The sequence below is a fragment of the Globicephala melas genome, chromosome 13 (assembly GCF_963455315.2).
Source record: "Globicephala melas chromosome 13, mGloMel1.2, whole genome shotgun sequence".
NCBI lineage: Eukaryota > Metazoa > Chordata > Mammalia > Artiodactyla > Delphinidae > Globicephala > Globicephala melas.
In genome coordinates this window covers 86612644-86635152 of record NC_083326.1, presented here as the reverse complement: position 1 = coordinate 86635152, position 22509 = coordinate 86612644, and the positions used below count along the sequence as shown (strand labels likewise).

Here is a 22509-nt window from a genome sequence, read left to right as displayed (position 1 = left end):
AACCCTAACATCCCATCATGAAAAGATAAACAGTGCAATGAAAGACTTCTTTTAGCAATACATGTTAATTCTGACATGCATGTTTTACTTATGATAAATTTTAGTTAGAAATTCTTCTTGTTTTCAATTTTTTTTAATAAATTTATTTTATTTATTTTTGGCTGCGTTGGGTCCTCGTTGCTGTGCACAGGCCTTCTCTAGTTGCAGCGAGCGGGGGCTGCTCTTTGTTGTGGTGCGCGGGCTTCTCATTGCGGTGGCTTCTCTTGTTGCAGAGCACGGGCTCTACGCACATGGGCTTCAGTAGTTGTGGCTCGCAGGCTTGGTAGTTGTGTTTCACGGGCTTAGTTGCTCGCGGCATGTGGGATCTTCCTGGACCAGGGCTTGAACCCGTGTCCCCTGCATTGGCAGGCCGATTATTAACCACTGCATCACCAGGAAAGCCCCACTGTTTTTAATTTTTTTTAACACTTTTCTGCTCTCATGATTAACTATTTAGGGGAAAAGAGTTCATGAAGGGAAAAATTTTTTTTTACAAGACAGCTGAAACACCTAACCCTTTAACTACAATTTTGAAGGTATAACATCAAGTTTCAAGTTGAAAGTACAAACTGTATTAAACTTTTCTGGGTTTGTCTTCCACATCAGTTCATTTTCAAATCTCTTAGTGAAGCCAAGGGGAACAAAACACAAGGCAAAGAAAAAAGAAGGGTAGATATTTTTATTTAATGAAAGCACATGTTATGAAATTTTAAAAAGTGAAACCACTGCAAGCAGCAGAGAAAATTCTCATTTCCTCCTTCTAAGCTTATTTACTTTCTAGCAAAATATATTGTCTCAACTCCCAGGCCTAAGGAAAATCATCTTTGATATACGAAGTTATGGTGGAAGGTCATTAAGCTGTCATGCTCAAGCCGAATGTTCCTACCACAATGCTTATCAAAGAGTATCAGAAAATGCACCCACTCCGGGCCCCCCCGCTGCGAGCAGACACCACGTGCTTTGCCGAGATGGTTGTACCAAGAGATCAAAAGAAGCTTTAATAGAAAACCAATGCCTTAAACCATTCTGCAGCTAAAACAGAATTCTAGCGTGTCAACACAGAAAGGAAACATCAGCACAGAAAGTTCTTTCACTGAATGCGCGTACAATGCCGCCTACGAACCAGGCGCTGGGCCAAGTATGCACTCACTTTGGCCTCTCAAGAAACGATGAGGCAGGTTACGTTTTCTTAGTCACACCCACTTTACAGATGGGGAAAACTGAGGCCCAGAGCAGTGAAGTGCACCCAGCTAGCACACAACCGCTCTACTACACAGCCATGCAAGACTACACTTTGCCTGACACAGATGATGCAATCTTGGTCCAAAGGTGTTAACTGACTTGCCAGCAGCAAACACTAATGAAGGATTAGATAGATTTCACAGGGGACTGAGATCCTGCTTTTTGAAATGTTCTTGCTAAGAATGACCACAGAAGGAAACATATGTATCGCATCTAAAATATAAAGCACACACAAGAACATTTACTCTCCTGTTTTATAAATCGTTGGCAGAAAGGTGATGCCACTCAAAAAGCAAAGCAATACTATTCCAGAGGAGAGTGTGACAAATGCCTTCTGAGCCCGGCCACTGGCCGTGGCAGGAACAAAGGTGAATGCGCTATGCAGTCCAGGCCCTGGGCTCCCCTGTCCTGGCAGACACACCTCTAGCCTGCACTGACTCTGTTACGTTAACACGTCTTGGAGAAGAGCTCTGACCTCTGAAGGTGTTCAGTCCTTGTCTGAGCACTCGTAAGCACAAACAGCTGATCCGCGTGTGCCACGTGCTCATGCAGCTTTTGCTTTCACTATCCGGCCTCCATTTCACCTCTTCCGCTTCGTCTGGGAGTCTTCCTCACCTCCTCCCACCGCATGTGGTCTGGTGGAAGTGGAATCGGGTGCCCGTTCCTCTCTTTACAGAAGGGCGGATGTAACCCACACCGGACCGTGGACCTTGAAGGGAAAGATCCAGAGACTAAGCAACGGATGCAGCCAAACCTGGTCTTCAGCCTCCGCAACAATTCTCTTAGTAGCCCTTGTCACCTCCTAATGAATTCCCTCGGGCTGAAGCTGGACTGATGCGGCACCCAAGGGGGCACTGGCTGAGCTGCGTAGCCAGGTCTTCACTGGGGTCTCAGATCTGAGCAGGCTCCGCGCAGAGACGTGGACAGAGAGAGAGGGAATCACTGCTGCATGCGCTGCAATTATTCCCTAATAATAGGCCCTAGTAATAGGTTAGTTAATAATAATTAACTAACAGAGTCAATGCAATTTTGTACTAAGAGACCCTGCACGTGACCTGGAAAGGCTACAGTCCTCCAAAAGTGTGTAATTTAGACTTAAAGAATTTATTCAATCACTGAGCTTAGCAGTTAACAAAGAAAAAGATGAATGGAAGAAGAGTGTACTCACAGTAGATGTCAAAAATAATTGTAACACTCAGGGTGTTTGATCTGCTCTAAGAGATAATGGTTACAAGATGAATCTTAATGTGTCCCAAGATTTGCCCTCTGACCCACTTCTCAAATCTATTTCCAAAAGATCAGCATATTAACCCATAACATTGTAGCAAATATTCAATGGCAAATGTAAAATCCTTTTAGTCTCCTCCTATATCTGAATTCAAAAGTGATGTTGAGGACTTCCCTGGTGGCGCAGTGGTTGAGAGTCCACGGGCCAATGCAGGCGACACGGGTTCAAGCCCTGGTCTGGGAAGATCCCACATGCCGCGGAGCAACTAGGCCCGTGCGCCACAACTACTGAGCCTGCGCTCTAGAGTCTGTAAGCCACAAACAACTACTGAGCCTGCGCGTCTGGAGCCTGTGCCCCGCAACAAGAGAGAGGCCCACGCACCGCGATGAAGAGCGGCCCCCGCTCGCCACAACTAGAGAAAGCCCTCGCACAGAAACGAAGACCCAACACAGCAAAAATAATAAATAAAGAAGCTTTCATAAAAAAAAAAATAGAAAAAGTGATGTTAAATTGAATTCTTGTCGCTGAAAACTGATAGACGCTTGGAAATCTTATAATGATAGTGGGGAAGAGCTTGGGTCAGAAGCACATCTGAGCCAGCCCAAGATTTGGGGAGGGAATCTCTCACTGAGGAAGCAGCCAATGCACTGGCTTTCAAGAGGGAATATGTGTAGTGGATGGAGAGAAACACACACACAACACACACACACACACACACACACACACACACACACACACACACACACACACACACACACACACACACACACACACACACACCGTCAAGCATGGCCCAAGTCAGTGTTGTCCAAACTTCAGATCAGGGAGCACATCATGAAATCAATTTTGGAATAAAAATAACCTTTGTTTTAATGACATGGAATAGCAAAGCAGAGACATAGAACAGGTTTTTTAAAATAACAGAGTGTGTGAAATACATGAAGCAAGAGTATTGTTTAATAAAGCTTGTTTCTGGTGTGTGTGTGTGTGTGTGAGCAAATCTCAGTAAAGCTCTGGGCTGAGTGTGCCTGCCTGCACAGGGCCAGGTGCTTACGGCTGGTTTTGCTAAGCAGCAAATCTGCAACCCAAGGATGCCTTTCTCCGTTTCCTTGAGGGCTTTTAATTATAGAGAGTGGAGTGCCTTGTGCAAGAAGTGCTTGTGAACTGTTACTAATTCATGGCAATGAACTTAAGGGCCAGCAGCTCTCAGATCATAACTCTTCACCACCCTTCACTCAATAGCTCCCTTTCACGGCTCCTCTTCCTCTCGTTCATTCCCTGTTGCTCTGTGTTCCCACTCCACCCAAGCAAACCAGCTCGGTGGCTGAAGATGCAGCTTCAGAACGGGCGCACGGGGGCCTTGGGGGGGCGCATTCTACAAGACTAGTCCCAGACCCGCATTTGCCCAGTAAGCATCCTGTCCTCAGGTATATCTGAGATTTATTAGACTAGTTTGGAAAAAGAGAGGAGGGGCCCCTGGAATTGCGGAAGCACTTAAGCTTCCCAAGACACGTCTTTCCACGGTCCCTGCAAATCTCCTTTGCCCCGCCCAGCTCACGTCACCCTCTGCTCCCTGATCCTTAATAGGCAAAGTCATGACAGCCTTTGCTCAAAACCACTTAGAATTGCCTCCCTCTGGAAGTTACAAAAGAGAAAATACAGAGATGCATTTTGTAGGGCCAACAAGGCAAACAGAGAGAGAGAGAGAGAGAGAGAGAGAGAGAGTGTGTGTGTGTGTGTGTGTGTGTCTGTGTGCGCACGCATGAACAAGCATAAGTACGTTTGTCTAATTAGTTCCCAGCAGTTAAAAATAAGACATTTCACACACACGGGCATTTTTTCAAAAGAGAGGAAGAAAAAGGCCTCTGGATGGTGGCTTCTCTTGCAAGTCTGACAAGGGAGCCTGCATCTTTGAATGCAAACCCTGCTGTGGCTGAATCCTGCCCCGCCCACCATTCATTCCACAGTTGGCCAGTCTCCACCCTCCCCTACTGCCTCCCAACCTGGAGCCTGAGGGACAAGTTTCCCTGCAGTGAAATTAGGAGGAGACACAATTTTTACACTCACTGCTCTTTTAAAATTAGGCAAACTAAAGTTAGAGGGAAAGTTGTATGTTCCAAAAACATGTGGCAGAATGAATATCTTTGTCCTGAGAAGCGAAAAGCCTTCCTAATTGTTTAATGTAAAAAACAATACAACAGTGTTTCTTCTAAAGGACTCTGACTTAGGAAGCCTGTATGAAACAAATGGCATCCTTCACCTGTAGGCAACTGAGTTAAAGATGAAGATGCTTAATAAATGCAGGAAAGCACCACGTGTCCTGGTCACTCCCTCTTCTCTGACCTCTGTATCAGCTCAAATGCTGCCTTGGTCTTTATGTCGCTGCAAAAGGGTTTCTGGTACATATTTAGTGCTAAACTAGTGCTTCGAAGTTTGCCACCTCCCTCTAGGGAGGGAAAAAGTCAAACAGAGAAATCAGATCAACATTACCCCGATGTTTGCGAACGTTTTTCTCCACCAAGCGTTGTTCTTTTGGTATTTCTTCCACTGGGCACACTGATCGATTCTCGAAAAAAACTGTTTCCCAAACTTTGGCTTTTTGCGTACTGTCACAATTTGTCACATCTGTGCCCCAGCTGTACTATTGCTTATTTACTACTTTTTGTGACATCAGTTCATTTTTAAAGGAAATTTTCAAGTGTTGGAAAGCCATTATCACACACCATAAGCAGAACAAAACCATAAAAGTAAAAACAATGGAAAACAAAGCCACATGACTAAATTCTTTCAGGATAACTGTTGTTGCCACGGCTCTAACCTCAGGCCTTCTCTCTTGGGTAGCAAGGAATTTAGCATCAAGCTAAAACTTTTTCAGTCAATCATGCTCTTCGAACAGCAGGATGGAAAGAGAATTAAAATAATAATAATAGTAACAACTTTGCCACTATGGGACCTAACATTCATTATTCAACATGCATTCATTAGTGCACTAGGGATTATCTTGTTAACCATCAAAAGGCTGGCCCTGAGCGTGTCATGGATGTGGGTATGCACGTGCCTGTGTGTGTGTCTGTTACACCAACAAAGAACATGGATGATGGGGTGATTCATCTTCCACGTGACAACCAATGTGGCTACGCAGATTCTAGCCCTTGCTATGTTTTTAGGCTAGAGGGCCTTTTTCGAGGTACATGTAGTAGTTCCAAAGGTCTTTAGCATTCTAAAGAAAAGCTTGCCACCCCCTGTATGCTCGGTGGGTCCCTAGGGAACTAGGAAACCACGAGAGGAGGAATTACAGAACAGAACAGGTCATGCAGGCATTTAACGTGCACAGACTCGGCCATCCGGCTGGGCAAAAGGGAAAGGAAGCGTGAGTCGTCCTAGGGCGCAGGGGATACACTGTGCAGCCCTGGCACAGAAGCCCCACGAAGAAAAGAAAAGGCCTTGCTACTGCAGTGTTACATCCCACCTGGCGGGATGCGTACTTTATTTTCCAAACTGCTTGGAGCAAATCAGCCTTCACTTTCATGAGATGACCAGTGTGTCACCACCCAGATTCTCTGCATCCTGAGCGCTTAGAATTGACTCTGGAACAGACAACATGCTTGCTCCAGATCTGCCGGAGGGGAGAGGGGATATCCTGAGTCCCGGGGAGAGAGAGGCAGCACCTCCAAGCCCTGCCACTGGTCTCTGTTCCCCGGACAACGGCCACTGACAGGCAAGGACATGCCCCAGTGCAGACTGTATTTCTTGTGCTTTTCCACCCCACTCGGCTCCTGAATGCAAGTCAATGGCTTAATCCGGTGCTCGGGTGAAGGAACAGCTCTGCGTTTGTCAGGTGAGCACTTCCAGGAAGTTTCAAAGATGATCTGGACCACATGGAACGTTTGTCTTATACACCGACTTACATGGACTTTCTTCATGTGACTCCTCTGTATTCCCGCAAGAATTTCTTACCCTTTGTAGCAATAAGTTCATTGTGAAGACTTATAAAGCCTCATAATCTTTCACCTTGGTCTGGTGTTCATTGTTAAAAAGGCAAACAGACTTTATTAACTTAAGAAAGCAAGAAACTTTGGGTTAGAAAAGTAACAGAAACTAATTTTAGAAAATGCATAAGAAGAATAAAGAGGAAAACAGAGAGGAGATCCATGCTTACGGCAGATCAACTTACTTCAGGGCCAACGATAACCATATAAACGCTGGGCTCCTCTTGATGCCATTCTTGGGGAGGAAAAAAGAAAAAAAAAGACTTTTAAAACGGTTTTAAGTCACAGCTGAAAACATAAATCAGTTTAATATTAATTACGCTACAATATAAATGATTTCATATCATTTTGCTTTCATTCATATTAGTCAACTTATAATTATTTTAAATGTAAGTATGTGACATTTTATGGTTTTAAGGAAAATATTTTTTTCTAGCGCGTTGCACATTATTCAGAGATCTAATTTATTAGGTAATTAGGATGGATACGCCATCACAATTCAGTATGGATTTTAGAATACACTGAAGCGTCTATAGATTAACTTAAGCAACGCAACAAAACTCCAAATGTATCATACAAATTGGCATGTGTACAATATTGCCAGATAAAATTATTTTAGACTTATCATTATTGGCTGTGTTTTATGATTTCCTCAGAAGCTGAGGGCACAGGGAAGTAGGAAACAACTGAAATGACTACACAGCGAGGTTATTTTTCTGGTTGTTTCCAAAGTGACAATCTAGAAAAAGTTCTGCTGATGGGAAAAAAAATGAGAAAACTCAAAGTCCTAAGGAGAGACATGTGAAGACAGGGACCCCAGTGGAATTCCGCAGGCGAAGGGTCCCCTGAGAACACATACCTGAGAATGCATCCACCAGATAGAGAGGGTCTTTCACCTGTCGGAGTCCACAGATCAGGAGAAACACGTGTAGACTGTCAGCACTTTGGTTAATCTCTGCAACAGAAGAGTTCAGGGTATTTTCAACGACAAGGACTTGAATCGATGACCCGGTGACCATGTCCCTGCAGACACAGCTCAGAGGCTGCTGGGCTCTGACCTCTCAGGCAGCTGCTCCCACGCCTAAATTTTATCTTCATTTCACTGCATGAACTAACCGTTCCTCCTGGTGAATCAACCTGAGCTGAACTTGGCCTAATAAAGTAAAGGTAGTTTTGCTGCAGTGCAGAAGGATGAGGTGATAAGAACTGACTCAGTTATTACTGAAATGTCAGCCACAGGTCCTAGAAAATATTTCCATGCAATTCCAGTTAGGAAGAATCTTTTCTTTATGAAACTAGAAAGATGGTTTATATAGGAATGTCCTCTTGAGTTCGTATATGTCTATATATAGGGACACAAGTGTAATGTATACGTGCCCACAGATACATGAAATAAGAGGTTTGGGTTTGTTACATTGAAAGTTGTCGTGTAAGGCGAGTTGCAGGTGACCACACTCTTTGTGGTCCCTCCCAGCAAGAGGTGGAACCCATTTCCCCACCCTTAGACGCTGGGCTGACCTGGTGACTGGTATCAATAACAGAGCGGGAGTGACTTCTAAGTCTTGGCCGTGGGAAGCCTGGTGTGCAGCATCCCCACCTACTGGGATGCTGCTGCCTTACAGTCAGGCCTGGCTGCCTCCTTAGGAGAGACCCAACCACCCATGCAGGACCCGTCAGGCCTCAGCCCAACTTACAAGTGAGCCCAGCACACACAGTGGAAGCAGGGATGACCCAAGTCCAAACCGCCAATCCGCAAAATCATGAGACAATCCATGGCGGTTGTTTTAAGTCACCATTTGTTGAGGAGGTTTGTTTGGCAGATCATGCCATCAACAGAAATACTGGGAACGTTCCCCGGTGGTCTAGTGGTTAAGACTCGGCGCTCTCACTGCCACGGCCTGGGTTCAATCCCTGGTCGGGAACTGTGATCCCACAAGCCACATGGCATGGACCCCCACAAAAAGAAAAGAAAAGAAGCCACCCTGCCTTCTTTATAAAATTTCATTAAAGAAAAAGAAATTATTAATATTAACCCAAGCTAGCCTAAAACTTCACCATTTGCAAACATATGTAATTGGACATAAAATCATGCAAGAAGAAGGTTTTCATTCATTCATCCCATTCTTTTTTTTTTTTTTTTTTTGCGGTGCGGGCCTCTCACTGTTGTGGCCTCTCCCGTTGCGGAGCACAGGCTCCGGACGCGCAGGCTCAGCGGCTATCGCTCACGGGCCCAGCCGCTACATGGCATGTGGGATCTTCCCAGACCAGGGCACGAACCCATCTCCCCTGCATCGGCAGGCAGACTCTCAACCACTGCGCCACCAGGGAAGCCCCATCCCATTTTTAATGCAAATAATGCAAATAATTTCACTCCCTCTGTGCTTTTGAGTAGTAATATAATTAGAATGAATGTAATAAGATATATTGACAGCATTCTCACAAAATCACAAAAGCTAATAATAATAATAATACATAACCAGCACTGGAGAAAGTCTTTACTGAAGTGTTAAGATTCAGATGTCCTCTTAGAAAAACCTTAAACCATTATTACAGTCTCTGAATTGACTGTTGACAATTTCATTGAGATATGTTGAGTTTTTTTTGTTATATATTTTTCCTGTATTTTCAGTATTGAAACTAACCTTAGAAATACAGACCTTCGTGAATACTTCTTTGACCAAAGGTTTAAGCTAGAGGCTATGTCCAGAATTTGAATCTGAGAGCAGAAGAATCTGAGGTCAGGCATTTGAATCTGGGGTCAGGAGACAAACTCTTCTCTTTAGTGAATGATGTAGGGGACTTCCCTGGCAGTCCAGTGGTTAGGACTCCACACTTCCACTGCAGGGGGCACAGGTTCAACCCCTGGTCAGGGAACTAGGATCCCGTGTGCTGAGTGGTGCGGCCATAAAGAAATAAAATAAAATTAAAATAATAAAAAATAAATAAATTTTAAAAAATGATACAAATTGAAGAATACCATTAAGGAAAGGAAGGTCAGGTGTGAAAAACAGCCCAAACCCTCATAGTTAGGCAAGAACCATCAATGAATGCTAAAACTGGTGAGGGGAAGTTTGGTGAGGACAGAAATTACAAGTGCCTTCTCAAAAGTAACTTATTGATTACAAAGGAAATATAACACCTGGACATGGGGAAACCGAGAAAGACACCCGCTTAACTAAGGGAAGAAACCTTAACCAGTGCACATGGCTTTATTTACACACACACACACACACACACACACACACACACAGAGTTGATATATTTTTTTAAAAATCACCAGTAATGGAAGAAGGTGATGTTATGTGTCTCCAGGTGTGATACAGTGAGAAGGATACAGCATCCCTTACATCATCATCATCATGTAAATACATGGAATATCCACTCAACTATACAAAAGGAGTGAAAAAAAGGAAGGCGGAAGGAGAACCATGGAAGTACCAAAAAGAGGGGGAAATCAAAGAACCTGTATTACCACACTGAAAAAAAGTAAATACAAAAACAAAACAAACACAAAGACGGCATCCAGAGACGGCACCCAAAGAAAGCCCTATTTTAAGAACCGATGTGATGTCTCGGTAAAAAGGCTGCATCTAATTCTTTCTTTTTGCTTTGTGGCAAGTGTAGATGTTGGAAACCTACTTTGTTGCTTGACTTCGATTTGGCACGTGTTAGCTACTCAGAACAGCAGGTTCGGAAGACCCGCTGGCCTTCTGGTGAGGTAAAGCTGGAGAAACGTGGCCCTCTGCGTACCCCAGGATCCCTGGGAAAGCCAAGCTCGAGAGACAATAATGCATAATTTACAACACTGATCTTCACAACGTGCTGACTATGACTTACAGTAAGATGTACACACTATACTGCAACCCTGTACACGTGAAATATGTGTTTATACGTACAGACACACAGACACGGTACAGTTTCAAAGAATCATTTAGATTTATTGCATACAGGCGCTCTGATATTTTCTATTCTATTTTTTAAAGCGCTGCTGCCCAGTTCACTAAATGATTTTGATCCCCCCCAACCTACCAGACCCTAGAAGTAGACGGAGTTAAATCCCAAATTCTCTTGCCTCTTTCCCCCTCTTCTTCCTGGGCAGGAGATCAAATGTCATGGGAATTTAGAAACCTATATTAGAATAGGATCAAACAAAGAACTTTGTCTTATTCTTTGTCTTATTCTAGGATTTAAGGCTTTGTCTTATTCTAGGATTTAAAAAAAATTTTTTTAATTAAATGCAGAGACAACATTTGGGTTTGAGAGCTTACATGCACTTTTCCCATACACCAATATCGTTTTCAGGAAATGCAGTGCAAAAATCCTGATCAAACAACCAAGGTCTCAGGCCCGACCTCATGGATGCATCAACTCTAAGCAATTCCATTTCAGCTTCTCCCAGGGCCTTGGCCAACTTTAGGGAAATGTACCGTGTTCATTCTTAGATTTTAAAAAAGAACTAAAACGTACTGGCCTCTAGAGGTTTGGAGGTGAGGCAGGTACCTACCTAATTTTTTTAGTGGATTTCATTTCCTCATTTTAACCCCAAGCTTATCTTTCTTCTCTTTACTTTTCCTCTCACATCTGGGATTCGCAGAAGTCAAGGTTGGAACTCATCCCTTACAAATGCAACCATTTACGTGTCTTTCCGATATTACCATTTCCTGGAGAACGGTATTTTTATCTACAAAACGAAACGTGTTGATTTCATGGTCTGGCACCCTAGCGGTCCCAACAGACTAAGCACGACGCTCCCAAATCCTCTAAGTGACTCATCCATCCGCTGGTTCTAGAATAGAAACCCGATCCACGTTTAAGCTACTTTCTTTGCCGTTTTCTATTCCAGCAGCTCTGTCATTTTTTTTTTTTCACGCGTGATTATAAGAAGAGAATTCAAGAACTTCTGTTGATTAGACTTAGTGACTTTTAGCTGAAAAATCTCATTTGGGGGGCTGTGAACGCATACAGGGATCTAATGACATGAATTTTCCATGTGAAAAAACAAGTGAGAGGGTTTCCCTGGTGGCGCAGTGGTTGAGAGTCCGCCTGCCGATGCAGGGGACACGGGTTCGTGCCCCGGTCCGGGAAGATCCCACATGCCGCGGAGCGGCTGGGCCCGTGAGCCATGGCCACTGCGCCTGTGCGTCCGGAGCCTGTGCTCCGCAACGGGAGAGGCCACAACAGGGAGAGGCCCGCGTACCGCAAAAAACAAACAAAAAACAAAAAACAAGTGAGTTTTCCTAGGAACAGCCTGAGGAAGGAAAATATGACCATTTGAGTTTTGCATATGAGAGTTTCCATATAGAAATACAAATAGAGTTTTAAAGAAGAAAGAGAGAAAATTAAATAAACAGTGAAAATAGAAATAAAATAAAAATAAAAACCAAGAAGGTGTGTCCGGGTCAAGTTTAAGCTTTCACAGTTTCGGGATTTGATGGCCTGAGAGGCACCGTTACTCTAGATGCATTAGTTACTGGCATTTAAAAGCAAAATTCCTGCATCACTGAATCATAACAACATTTAAGACGTACCTGAAAACACAAAGACCAGATAACTAACTTGATGTCTAAACACATACCTTCGGATCAGAAGAGCTAATGAGAACATCGCGTGAAAAATTACAACAATGCCACTTAGTGCCTTTCATCTATTTTATTCTTTATTTGTTCCTAGTTGACCTGTTTGATCATGGAATCTGGTTGGCATACAACTGATTTCATGTTTTAAACTAAGGAGACTTAGTTAATTTGTTACCTTGGGCTTAGAGATATAACTGAACATTCTCAGCAAACCCGAGACATACCTTAAAGGGGAATAAACCCCGAAATTGACATCAGATATTGAAGAAGGTGACTATAAACCCTGGGGACTAATCCGCTACCCGCCTATTAATATTCAGTGTTCAGTGAGGCCCTTCCCAACCCACTCCCCTCGATTTCAAGGTTAACAATTCATAGGAATCCAGAGGGTGAGGATTTGATCACTAACGGTCTGCATCAAGTTCACTGTCACTTCTGTTTTCACTGTCTCAGCCCAGAGTGGAAGTGACAAAACACAATCATAGGTTTAGAATGCTCCAGTGGCCAGGGTGAGATAGAGGATGGGTGAGAAAGATGGTCTACCTCTGGAGTCTGAACGTTGACAAAGATGAATGACTGTACAAATGAGAACAGACACCTGATCATAAAACCCTGAGACGCCGCTGAATTCTCCACCTTAACGCTTAAGCCATCCTCCAGCAGTCAGCTCCCGCAGTCCCCGCCGGAGCCTCCCTGAGCCCATATATTCTGAATGTATTTACAGCTTCTGATTGCACACATTAGGAGTGAAGTGAAGCCAACGTTCCCAAGAGGGGATGTTGTCTGCGGAGTAGTTTAAATGTCCTGGCTATTCCGTTAATCACTCAACAGTAAGACTGGTGAAACAAGCAACCATCAGGGTACAGACCTTGATGACAAATCACTCTCCTTTTGGAAATTATGAATCTTAGTTACACCACAACAGTGACCTCTGATATACAGAAGATGGAATAACATTACAACAGGCCTTTTCTTTTTTTTTTTTTTTTTGCGGTACGCGGGTCTCTCACTGCTGTGGCCTCTCCCGTTGGGAAGCACAGGCTCCGGACGCACAGGCTCAGCGGCCATGGCTCACGGGCCCAGCCGCTCCACGGCATGTGGGATCTACCCGGACCAGGGCACGAACCCGCGTCCCCTGCGTCGGCAGGCGGACTCTCAACCACTGCGCCACCAGGGAAGCCCACACAGGCCATTTAAAATGGGCCTCCTGGTTCTGAATAACGGCTTACACTTCCTGACATGATAAAGCAATTGGATGGTGTGGGTTCATTTGTAATGCTGACAGGAGTTCTGCCATTCTTGCTGAGATTGATGTAAAACACCTGGAAAACTATTTCTAATCAAATGTTTGGAAATTTCTTCTTTTCAAGGGAAGCGAACGCTGACACGGAGTACGTGTTGGAGGTTTTGTCTGAAGTTTTCGGAGTAAAAACAGGCCTGGGGTGTCCTCCTGTCTGCTGAGGGCAGGGCGCTGATTTTGCATTTTCACTCTCTTCTCTGACATTTACAGCAGGACCTGCAACTTCAACTCCCCCTAATCGTACCCCCTGCATTGTCGTCTTTAGAGAGAAGTATTTCTGGTTAAAAGAGATGACTTCTCAGGCCTCACATTGTATTTGCTGAGATAATTTTAGCTGTTCTAGTACCTTTACCAGAATTACAGGGCTGATCAGCCTGCAAGGCAGTTATAATCCCAAATAGCATAAACTTATGGGCTTCATCTGCGGACAACTGAAGTTTTTACACTTCAAGACATTGTACAATACAATAAAATTTTGCTTAAACAGCGTTTTTATGCTTGGGTCATGCCATGCACAGAAAACACAGTGGTACCACACGTAGAGAAAATGGTACCCTCCCAGCTTCACTGATGGACGCGCACCCTGATGTCACCTTTCCAAGCTGACACACTTACACATCACGTAAGATGTGTGAAAGCTCTGGTTAAGTGCATAATCTAATCCAGCAATTCTATTTTTAGGAATTGCTCCTAAGAAAACAGTTGGGCAAACATATGAAGATGAAAATCCTAGAACTTTCATCCCTGCATATCAAAAAGTTTTAAAAAAAATCTAAATTCCCAACCAAAAGGATTGTTTGGATACATTTATAGAATTTTAAATACAATAAAGGAATTAAAAACATGATGTAATTAGAACCAATAAATTTATATTTCAAGGTATAATGCCAATGTATTACAAAAATCAAGTGTATCTCTATATACTAGCAACAACTAAAATTCAAAACTGAAATAAAAAGAAAACCTTTAGGGTTTCCCCGGTGGCACAGTGGTTGAGAGTCTGCCTGCCGATGCAGGGGACACGGGTTCGTGCCCCGGTCCGGGAAGATCCCACATGCCACGGAGCGGCTGGGCCCGTGAGCCATGGCCCCTGGGCCTGCGCGTCCGGAGCCTGTGCTCCACAACGGGAGAGGCCACAACAGTGAGAGGCCCACATACCGCAAAAAAAAAAAAAAAAAAAAGAAAAAAAGAAAACCTTTATAGCACATCAAAAATAATAAAATCCTTAAGAATATTTTTAAAACACATGAAAGACCTGTACAAATCATTATGAAGATAAGTAAGACCCAAGCAAAATGGAAAGATACATCATGTTCAGAGATCTTAAGACAAATTATTGTTAAGACAGCGATTCGCTCTAAAATGATCTGTGGATTCAATACAACAAGATTTTACAGAAATTGACAAGATGATTCTAAATTTTGGATATGGATATGCAAAAAACCTAGAAGAGCTAAAACAATTCTGAAACAAAGTCATAGGCTAACCCTATCTGATTTCTACACGTACCATAAATCTACAACAAGACAGCATGATGCTGGCATAAAGGTAGATTTATACAGACACAAAGGAACACACACAGTAAACTGACTCTCAGCAAAGGAACCAGAGTGATTCATTGAAAAACATTTTCAATGATACTGCACTTTACAGAAAAAAAATGAATTTCGATCCCTACCTCCTAATATCACACACAAAATTTAATTTCAGATGGATTACAATCTTAATGGAAAAGCTTAAACTTGTGGAGGAAAAAACAAGGAAAATATCTTTTCGACCTTAGGGTAGGCAAAGATTTCTTAGGCAGGACCCCAGAGGACTAACTGTTAAAGAAAAAATTGGTAAGCTAGACTTCAACAAAATTTAAAACCTCTGCTCTTCAAAAGACATAGTTAAGAACACGGAAAGGTAAACCAGAGAATGGAAGAAAACATTCACAATATACGTATCTGACAAAAAGCTTCTACCCAGGGGGAAAAGAAAAGCAGAAAACCCTCCTGCAGACCAAGAATTAAAAGACAACACACTAAAACATTTGGGCAAAAGGCCTGGCTAGACACCTCACCAAGGAAGATATCGATACCTAAATGCCCAACACCAATCAAATACCATTTCATGATCCCCCCTAGGACAACTACAATTAAATAGACTGTCCACACCAATTGTTGGCAAGGATGTACCGTAACTAGGTCTCTCATCAATGTCTGCGGAAATGTAAAATGGTACAACACTTTCGAAAACTGTTCGGCTGTTCTTTTCTAAAGTTAAGCATGGGTCCACCCTACACTCAAGCTATTCACAAGAATGTGGAGAGAGAGCAGTTTTATTTATAGTACGTAAAAATGGAAAACAATTCAAAAGTCCATCAACAGGAGAACAGAGAAACAATGTGGGACACATCCATACAATGGAATAGGACCCAGTAATAAAAAAGGAGGAGCTACGGAGACCCACAATATGCATGAATCTCAAAAACATGATGTTGAGCAAAAAAGATGCCAGACGCAAAAAGTACTTACTGTATGATTCCACTTAGATGAAGTTCAAGAACTGGTAAAACGAATCGATGGTGATAGAGATTGGAATGGGGTCCCTTACAGAGGGATGGGAATTAAATATGGAAAAGCACAAGAGGGAACTTTCTCGAGCAGTGGGAAGGTGATCTGTCTGGATTAGGGTATTTATACATTTGTCAGGACTCATCTAATCTTACCCTAGAAGTCTGTACTTCACGCCACGTAAATTTTACTTTAGTTTAGAGATTTTTAAAAAAGAATAAGTTAGCTCATATTGTTACTAACATAATGAATAAATAAAGCAGGTTAGAGCAGTAAGTACAGTTTGACTCTACTTTTGTCTTTTAAAAATCATATATATGATTATTTATACATATGTATCATTTAAACATAAAGTATAAAGTCACACCTAATTATATATAATTTATATATAATCTATATATAATATAAATAATATAGGTATCATACATATTATGCATTTACAATAAATATACAAATATCACATATTTATATATTTACATGATTTTAAAAGACAAAAATATATAATAGGTTAATACAGCTATAATTTAATATTATATATTAATGCATGAAAAGCATTAATATATATATGTAAAATTGTTGAGAAAGATATATCAAAACACTAATAGCAGTTCCTTTTTGGTGCTGAGATTTCAAGTGGTTTAAAAGTTTGTTTCTTAATCTGATCTTCATCTTACAATGGTCACTTTTTTTTTAATTTTTGGCCACGCCACGCGGCTTGCAAGATCGTAGTTCCCCGACCAGGGATCGAAGCCGGCCCCATCGGGGATAGCGCCAAGCCCTAACCACTGGGCCGCCAGGAAGTCCCACAAGAGTCACTTCTTATGTGTGTAGCTAATAACGTAACACCGAATGAACACAGGAGGATGGCATCCTTAATAAGGACAAACGTCACAAGATACTAGGTGTTTGGGAGGTTTGTCCGAAGAGCAGCGTCGCAGAGGCTGGCACTACGCGTCCTCCTGCGTCTCAGCTGCACCCCCATCCTCACTGGGATGGGACCACTGACGACACCTCGGCAAATGGGGAGAAACCAAGTTTGTTCTAATCATGCCTTGCTCCCTCCTTTGTTCTACCCAAAGAGTCCATTTCTTTGACCCTGGCAGCCTCTTCTTCAAAACCATGTGAACCTAGCAAGGAACTGACGCAAGTTGGCGAGATGCACTTGAGTCAAAATCCTACCAGAAGATTTCATCTCTTACCTGAACGCTGAAGGAAGGTGTTCCAGTTAAAGGTGGTGTTCGGCACTGTTGCAATTCCTGGGTCAAAGGAAAGAGAACAAAAGAAAGTTCATGCTGTTGAGACATAACCAGTTATTTTGTGTTGACATTCAACTAGCCGCCATACTCGGTTCTTACAAAGAACTGAAGTTCTGAGGGCTTTGCTGAATTCCCATGAATCTCTCCAAGCCTGTGAGGTTTAAAATGAGCCCACAGGGGACTTCCCTGGCGGTCCAGTGGTTAGGGCTCTGCGCTTTCACTGCCGAGGGCTCGGGTTCGATCCCGGGTCGGGGAAGTAAGATACCGCGTGCCACGTAGTGAGGCCAAAAACAAAAATAAAAAGTAAAATAAAATTCGCCCACAGTTCCCAAGGAGAAAAGATCCATCACTTTCAACCCCACCATCCATTCCTGGGCCAAACTGTCTCTAGGTCACAGAAAGCTTGAGTTCCTAAAAAATGCATATAGGTGACAGGTATCCCAAACATTCCCAACTAAACTCTAAAAGAAATTACACAGAAATTATGTCTGTATTTAAAATTCCTCATCTCAACCTTCTAAATCATACATAATTTCCTGCTATCTGTGTCAGTTTCTCAGCCAGCTTTCAGTTTAAAGTTCTCTGAAAAAACGAACATTTTAAGATTTCAAAAATCCAGAGGCAACATTTAACAGATTACCTCGAGAGCAGAAAAGATGTGAAATTTTATGGAATGTAAATTAAGTCGTCGAACTGCCTCTCCAAGGCACTTGTAAGCTGGCCATTCACACTGACTAATACAGACTACAGTTAGTAAAGTTTGTAGTAAAGTCCACTCCACGCCTGCCCCAGCACAGACTGTGAGTGGATGTGTTCCACCCGGTCCTGGAAACCCTTAATCCCTGTTAAGCAGGTTGAGTCCTCTCGTTTATCCGGCTGGAAACCGAGATTCATTGCAGTTAATCGGGATACAAAATGTTAGGTGTCAGAGGCTGTGTCCAAACCCACGCGCTGCATCAAAGCCCATGTTTTTCCTGCAGCACCAACGTCTTCTGTGGCTATAAACGAGGGGCTGTGGCAGAGGAATGGAAGGTCCAACCCCAGGCCTGCCCTGACACTTACACACCCCTTTTATGCATACTGAGTCAGTGCATCGTTTTTTAAATGGGAGCTAAAAGAAAGAGTTCATTTCATGAGTGATTCTGCTGCTAAAAGTATCCCTGAAACCACTAGAGCCTTGATAATGTGATGTTTATAAGGTGGACTTGTTCGCGTGACCCTGGGCTCAGCACGGGTTCACACCTAAGCTCAGAATCAGCCACATGTTCTCTGGAGCTACTGTTTCCCTGATCTCGATTTTGCGCGTCAGTGGTTCTTCCCTGGTGGCGCAGTGGTTAAGAATCGCCTGCCAAGGCAGGGGACACGGGTTCGAGCCCTGGTCCGGGAAGATCCCACATGCCGCGGAGCAACTAAGCCCGTGCGCCACAACTACTGAGCCTGCGCTCTAGAGCCCACGAGCCACAACTACTGAGCCCACGTGCCTAGAGCCCGTGCTCCGCAACGAGAAGCCACCGCAATGAGAAGCCCGCGCACCACAACAAAAAGGAGCCCCCGTTTGCTGCAACTAGAGAAAGCCTGCACACAGCAACGAAGACCCAACGCAGCCAAAAATAAGTAAATAAATAAATTTATTAAAAACAAAACAATGTAGTGATAGTTTCAGGTGTACAGCAAACTGATTCAGTTTTACATATACATGTATCTACTCTTTTTCAAATTCTTTTCCCATTTAGGTTGTTACAGAATATTGAGCAGAGCTCCCTGTGCTATACAGTAGGTCCTTGTTGTTTATCTATTTTAAATACAGCAGTGTGTACATGTCAATCCCAAACTCCCTAACTATCCCTTGCTCCCACCCTTCCCCTCTGGTAACCATAAGTTTGTTCTCTAAGTCTGTGAGTCTGTTTCTGCTTTGTAAATAAGTTCATTTGTATCATTTCTTTTTAGATTCCACATATCATACGATATTTCTCTTTCTCTGTCTGACTTCACTCAGCATGACAATCTCTAGGTCCATGCCTGTTGCTGCAAATGGCATTACTTCATTCTTTTTAACGGCTGAGTAATATTCCACTGTATATATGTGCCACATCTTCTTTAACCATTCTTCTAACATTTTAAATTATTCTTTTATAAAGTAGCCTTATTTTTATCTTAATGTTAAACATAATAAAAGTGTGCCCATTCTACTATTTTCAAGTAAATCCCAGACATCATGTTATTTCATTTCAGCAGGTATCTCTACAAGATAAAAGACTCATTTTTTTTTCAAATATACATATATTTAAAATTTCTTACCTTGACTCTGGACATAGATCTTATCCTTGGCATGTGGCTTTTGAAAAGAGGGGAGAAAGAAAAAAAAGTAAGTTTGCTAGTCCATTCCCATTGCTGCTTAGAGAGAAAATGAAGGCCATAAAAATATCCTGTTGGAAAACATCACAAAGAATCATCTACACAGCCACTCACAGACTAGTTACTTTAAATATCCTGTTGGAAAACATCACAAAGAATCATCTACACAGCCACTCACAGACTAGTTACTTTATCAGAGCAAAGAGTTACCTCTGCTTTTAATGGGGGTCAGCCCATTACAAACACAGCTTATCTAAGGGAAGAAGTACAAAGAGGTCCCTTAAATCAGGCATAATGCAATATTACCAATTTATAGTTACTATGTGAGTAGAAAAGTGATGAAGCTCAGACAGAGAACATGCCAGGGATACAGCCCATCAGGTGCGTATCAGGAGCTGAGGTTGAAGGCAGACGTTTTGGAAAATGTGGTTTGTGGATACAAACCCTTGAATAGAGAGAGTACACTCCCCACCTTTGGAGAAGAAAGGAGGAGGGGGAGGGGGGAGGAGAAGAAGATGAAGACAGAGGAGGAGATGGGGATGGAGGGGGAGATGGAGATGGGGATGGAGGAGGGGTACCCAGTATGTTGGGAAACAAGAGAACAGGCACCAGGGGTCGGATTCTTCCAGGATGTGAATGGACTGGTCTCAAGGACCCTGTAAGGACCTCCCCCAAAGCCCCTTTGACATCAAGGGACACCGTGACACTTGCATGACTGATCTAGATATGTGTCCCCAGATGCATACGTACTATCCCTGGTGGTGTTTTCTGGCGGAACTTCATAAAACTACTAGAAAGAAAAAGAATCCATTTCTCAAGCTCGTTTTGAAACAGTGACATAGATATTTTTAAAATCAGGTTTAGACCCAAAGGTGGATGTTACGGGAGCAGAGTGAGAAATCGCTTTAAAGGGCAGCAGGGTCAAGTAGGTGCAGAGGGCTGTTTCTCGTAAGTGATCAAAGATATGGTCATTCTGGTGATAAAGTCTGAAAAGGTGCATCTTTCTACCATGTGGCCTGAATATCAGCTCCATGCATGAAACGACTACACTAGGTAAAGAGTGGCCATCACAGAAGTTGCATCTTCGTGCTCTCTCTACCTAAACATGTGTGGAGGGCTCTGGTGGTCCTCCAGGTGACCGGGATCCTGCGAATTGCATGTGGTCTGCTGACCCACTTTGACCTTCATCCTCAAATCAGCTTTATGTTTCGGGAAACAAACTAAAGGTGAGGCAGTCCCGACAAGGGAGAGACGATCAATGGGGAGAAGAGGGAGTTACCCTGCCCTCCGCCTGGTGGATGGGAAGGTTCTGGGAGAGGCAGCATCTGGCCATCCTAGGACGGCTGAATGGAAGTTGGTACGGAGGGACCTCCCTGGCGGTCCAGTGGTTAAGACTCCAGGCTTCCAATGCAGGGGGTGCAGGTTCGATCCCTGGTCGGGGAACTAAGATCCCACACTCCATGCACGGCACGGCCAAAAAAAAAAAATAAGGAAGTTGGTACAGAGACACAAGTCTTGGTTTGGTTTTGCTTTTGACCTTAGCATTACATTTTATATTTATCCATCAGAGGTACCTGAGACCTCTAAAAGTCTTGAGTATCCTCCTCCATACGCCACATAGCAGGATGCAGCCCCTTTTAAAATGCCCTTAAAATAGCAAGCCTGCAAAAAAAAGAGCTTCAAAAATCTCTCTACTAGTTAAAAAAAGATATTAACCTTAATGGAAAAAAAATGGTTAATAGCAGCCATTTGAAATCAGAGTTTAGCTCAGAGCCCTAAAATATTCCTTTTTGTTAAATTATAATTTCACTAGAAAACTGAAGAAAATTGTACTGGAATAGAGTGCAGGCTAAGAGTGCCTCTTCTTTAACCAGACCTAAGCCTACAACATTGGCTCAAAAAATGTCCATAAGAAGGATATTGAAGCACTGTCAAAAATATACCCGGATAGCATTTTAACTTTAAAGGTAACACGAGTGTTTGACAAAAACAGATTCACTATAATTCTATATAAATTCAATTCATGACTGTCAGGCAAAATGGAGATTACAGCCTTACTACTATTTTCATTAGAACTGTGCCGTGCAGTTAGAAATATGTAAACGCCAAATGCTCCTCTCAAGAAAGTTCCTTTGGGCACAAACAAAAATTAATTAATTAAAAGGGTATCTCAACTCTATAAACAGAATAAGTTGACTCTATATGGAAATGCCTGGGTTTATCTGCTGATCTCACCTATCTCTGAGGATTATTTCCCCCAAATCTATTGAACTCCCCCCCCAAAACAAGTAAGTATCAAGTCCAATACAGACTTTTAAAACATGTCATAAATGGTATTTGAAGATCTTATCCGAGCAAATCAAGAAAATAGAGGAACAGTATAAAGGAAATCTGCATCTGAGTTATTTTTAATCATTGTAAGAAAGGCGATCTGGCAAAAGCCAATTGGCTTATATTGATTTCGAAAATCATTTTCTATATTAAAATGCTTTCTTTGCTCAATATTTATTGTTGTTTTACTTGCCTTGAAATAACATGAGTCGAAGTCCTTATATATATCATTTCCCTTGGAAGATCAGCTCATTGATGCATAAAATGAAAAAGACGTGTGTGTGTGTGTGTGTGTGTGTGTGTGTGTGTGTGTTGGAAGGGTGGAGAGGGAAGATTCTCCATTTTTTCCTCCATTTTTAAAGTCTATGAGAAAACATTACTTAATTTGACCCACTACTAAATATAAAAAGTCAGTGCCCTATAAACACATGTGACTTTGTAACAGACCCAGATGCTCAGTTATGCCTTTTTATGATGGAATACCAGACAGCCAGCAACAACAAAAAGATTTCCCATTCTTTTATTAATATAACCTTCTGAAATTAAGCTTTCCACCAAATGGAAACCACAATAAATATTACTTTTAAAATCTATGCACAATTTCATCCTCTACATCCTAGTGACAAAAATATTAT

At 42.6% G+C, this 22509-nt stretch overlaps 1 protein-coding gene across 20 annotated transcripts in view; it reads right to left on the bottom strand.

Moving 5' to 3' along the window:
* Positions 1-22509, bottom strand: part of GLT1D1 (glycosyltransferase 1 domain containing 1) — a 186026-nt gene that overhangs the window by 118242 nt on the left and 45275 nt on the right. For all 20 annotated transcript variants that reach the window (XR_009566406.1, XR_009566411.1, XR_009566412.1 and 17 more), the window contains 4 exons: positions 19487-19523; positions 17132-17188; positions 7358-7453; positions 6684-6733 (listed from right to left, as the gene is read on the bottom strand). Coding sequence is in view for 5 of the 20 variants with exons in the window: in XM_030859970.3 (XP_030715830.1) it covers positions 6684-6733; positions 7358-7453; positions 17132-17188; positions 19487-19523 (240 nt within the window). In the remaining 15 variants the exon portion in view is untranslated. The remainder of the gene's footprint in view (positions 1-6683; positions 6734-7357; positions 7454-17131; positions 17189-19486; positions 19524-22509) is intronic.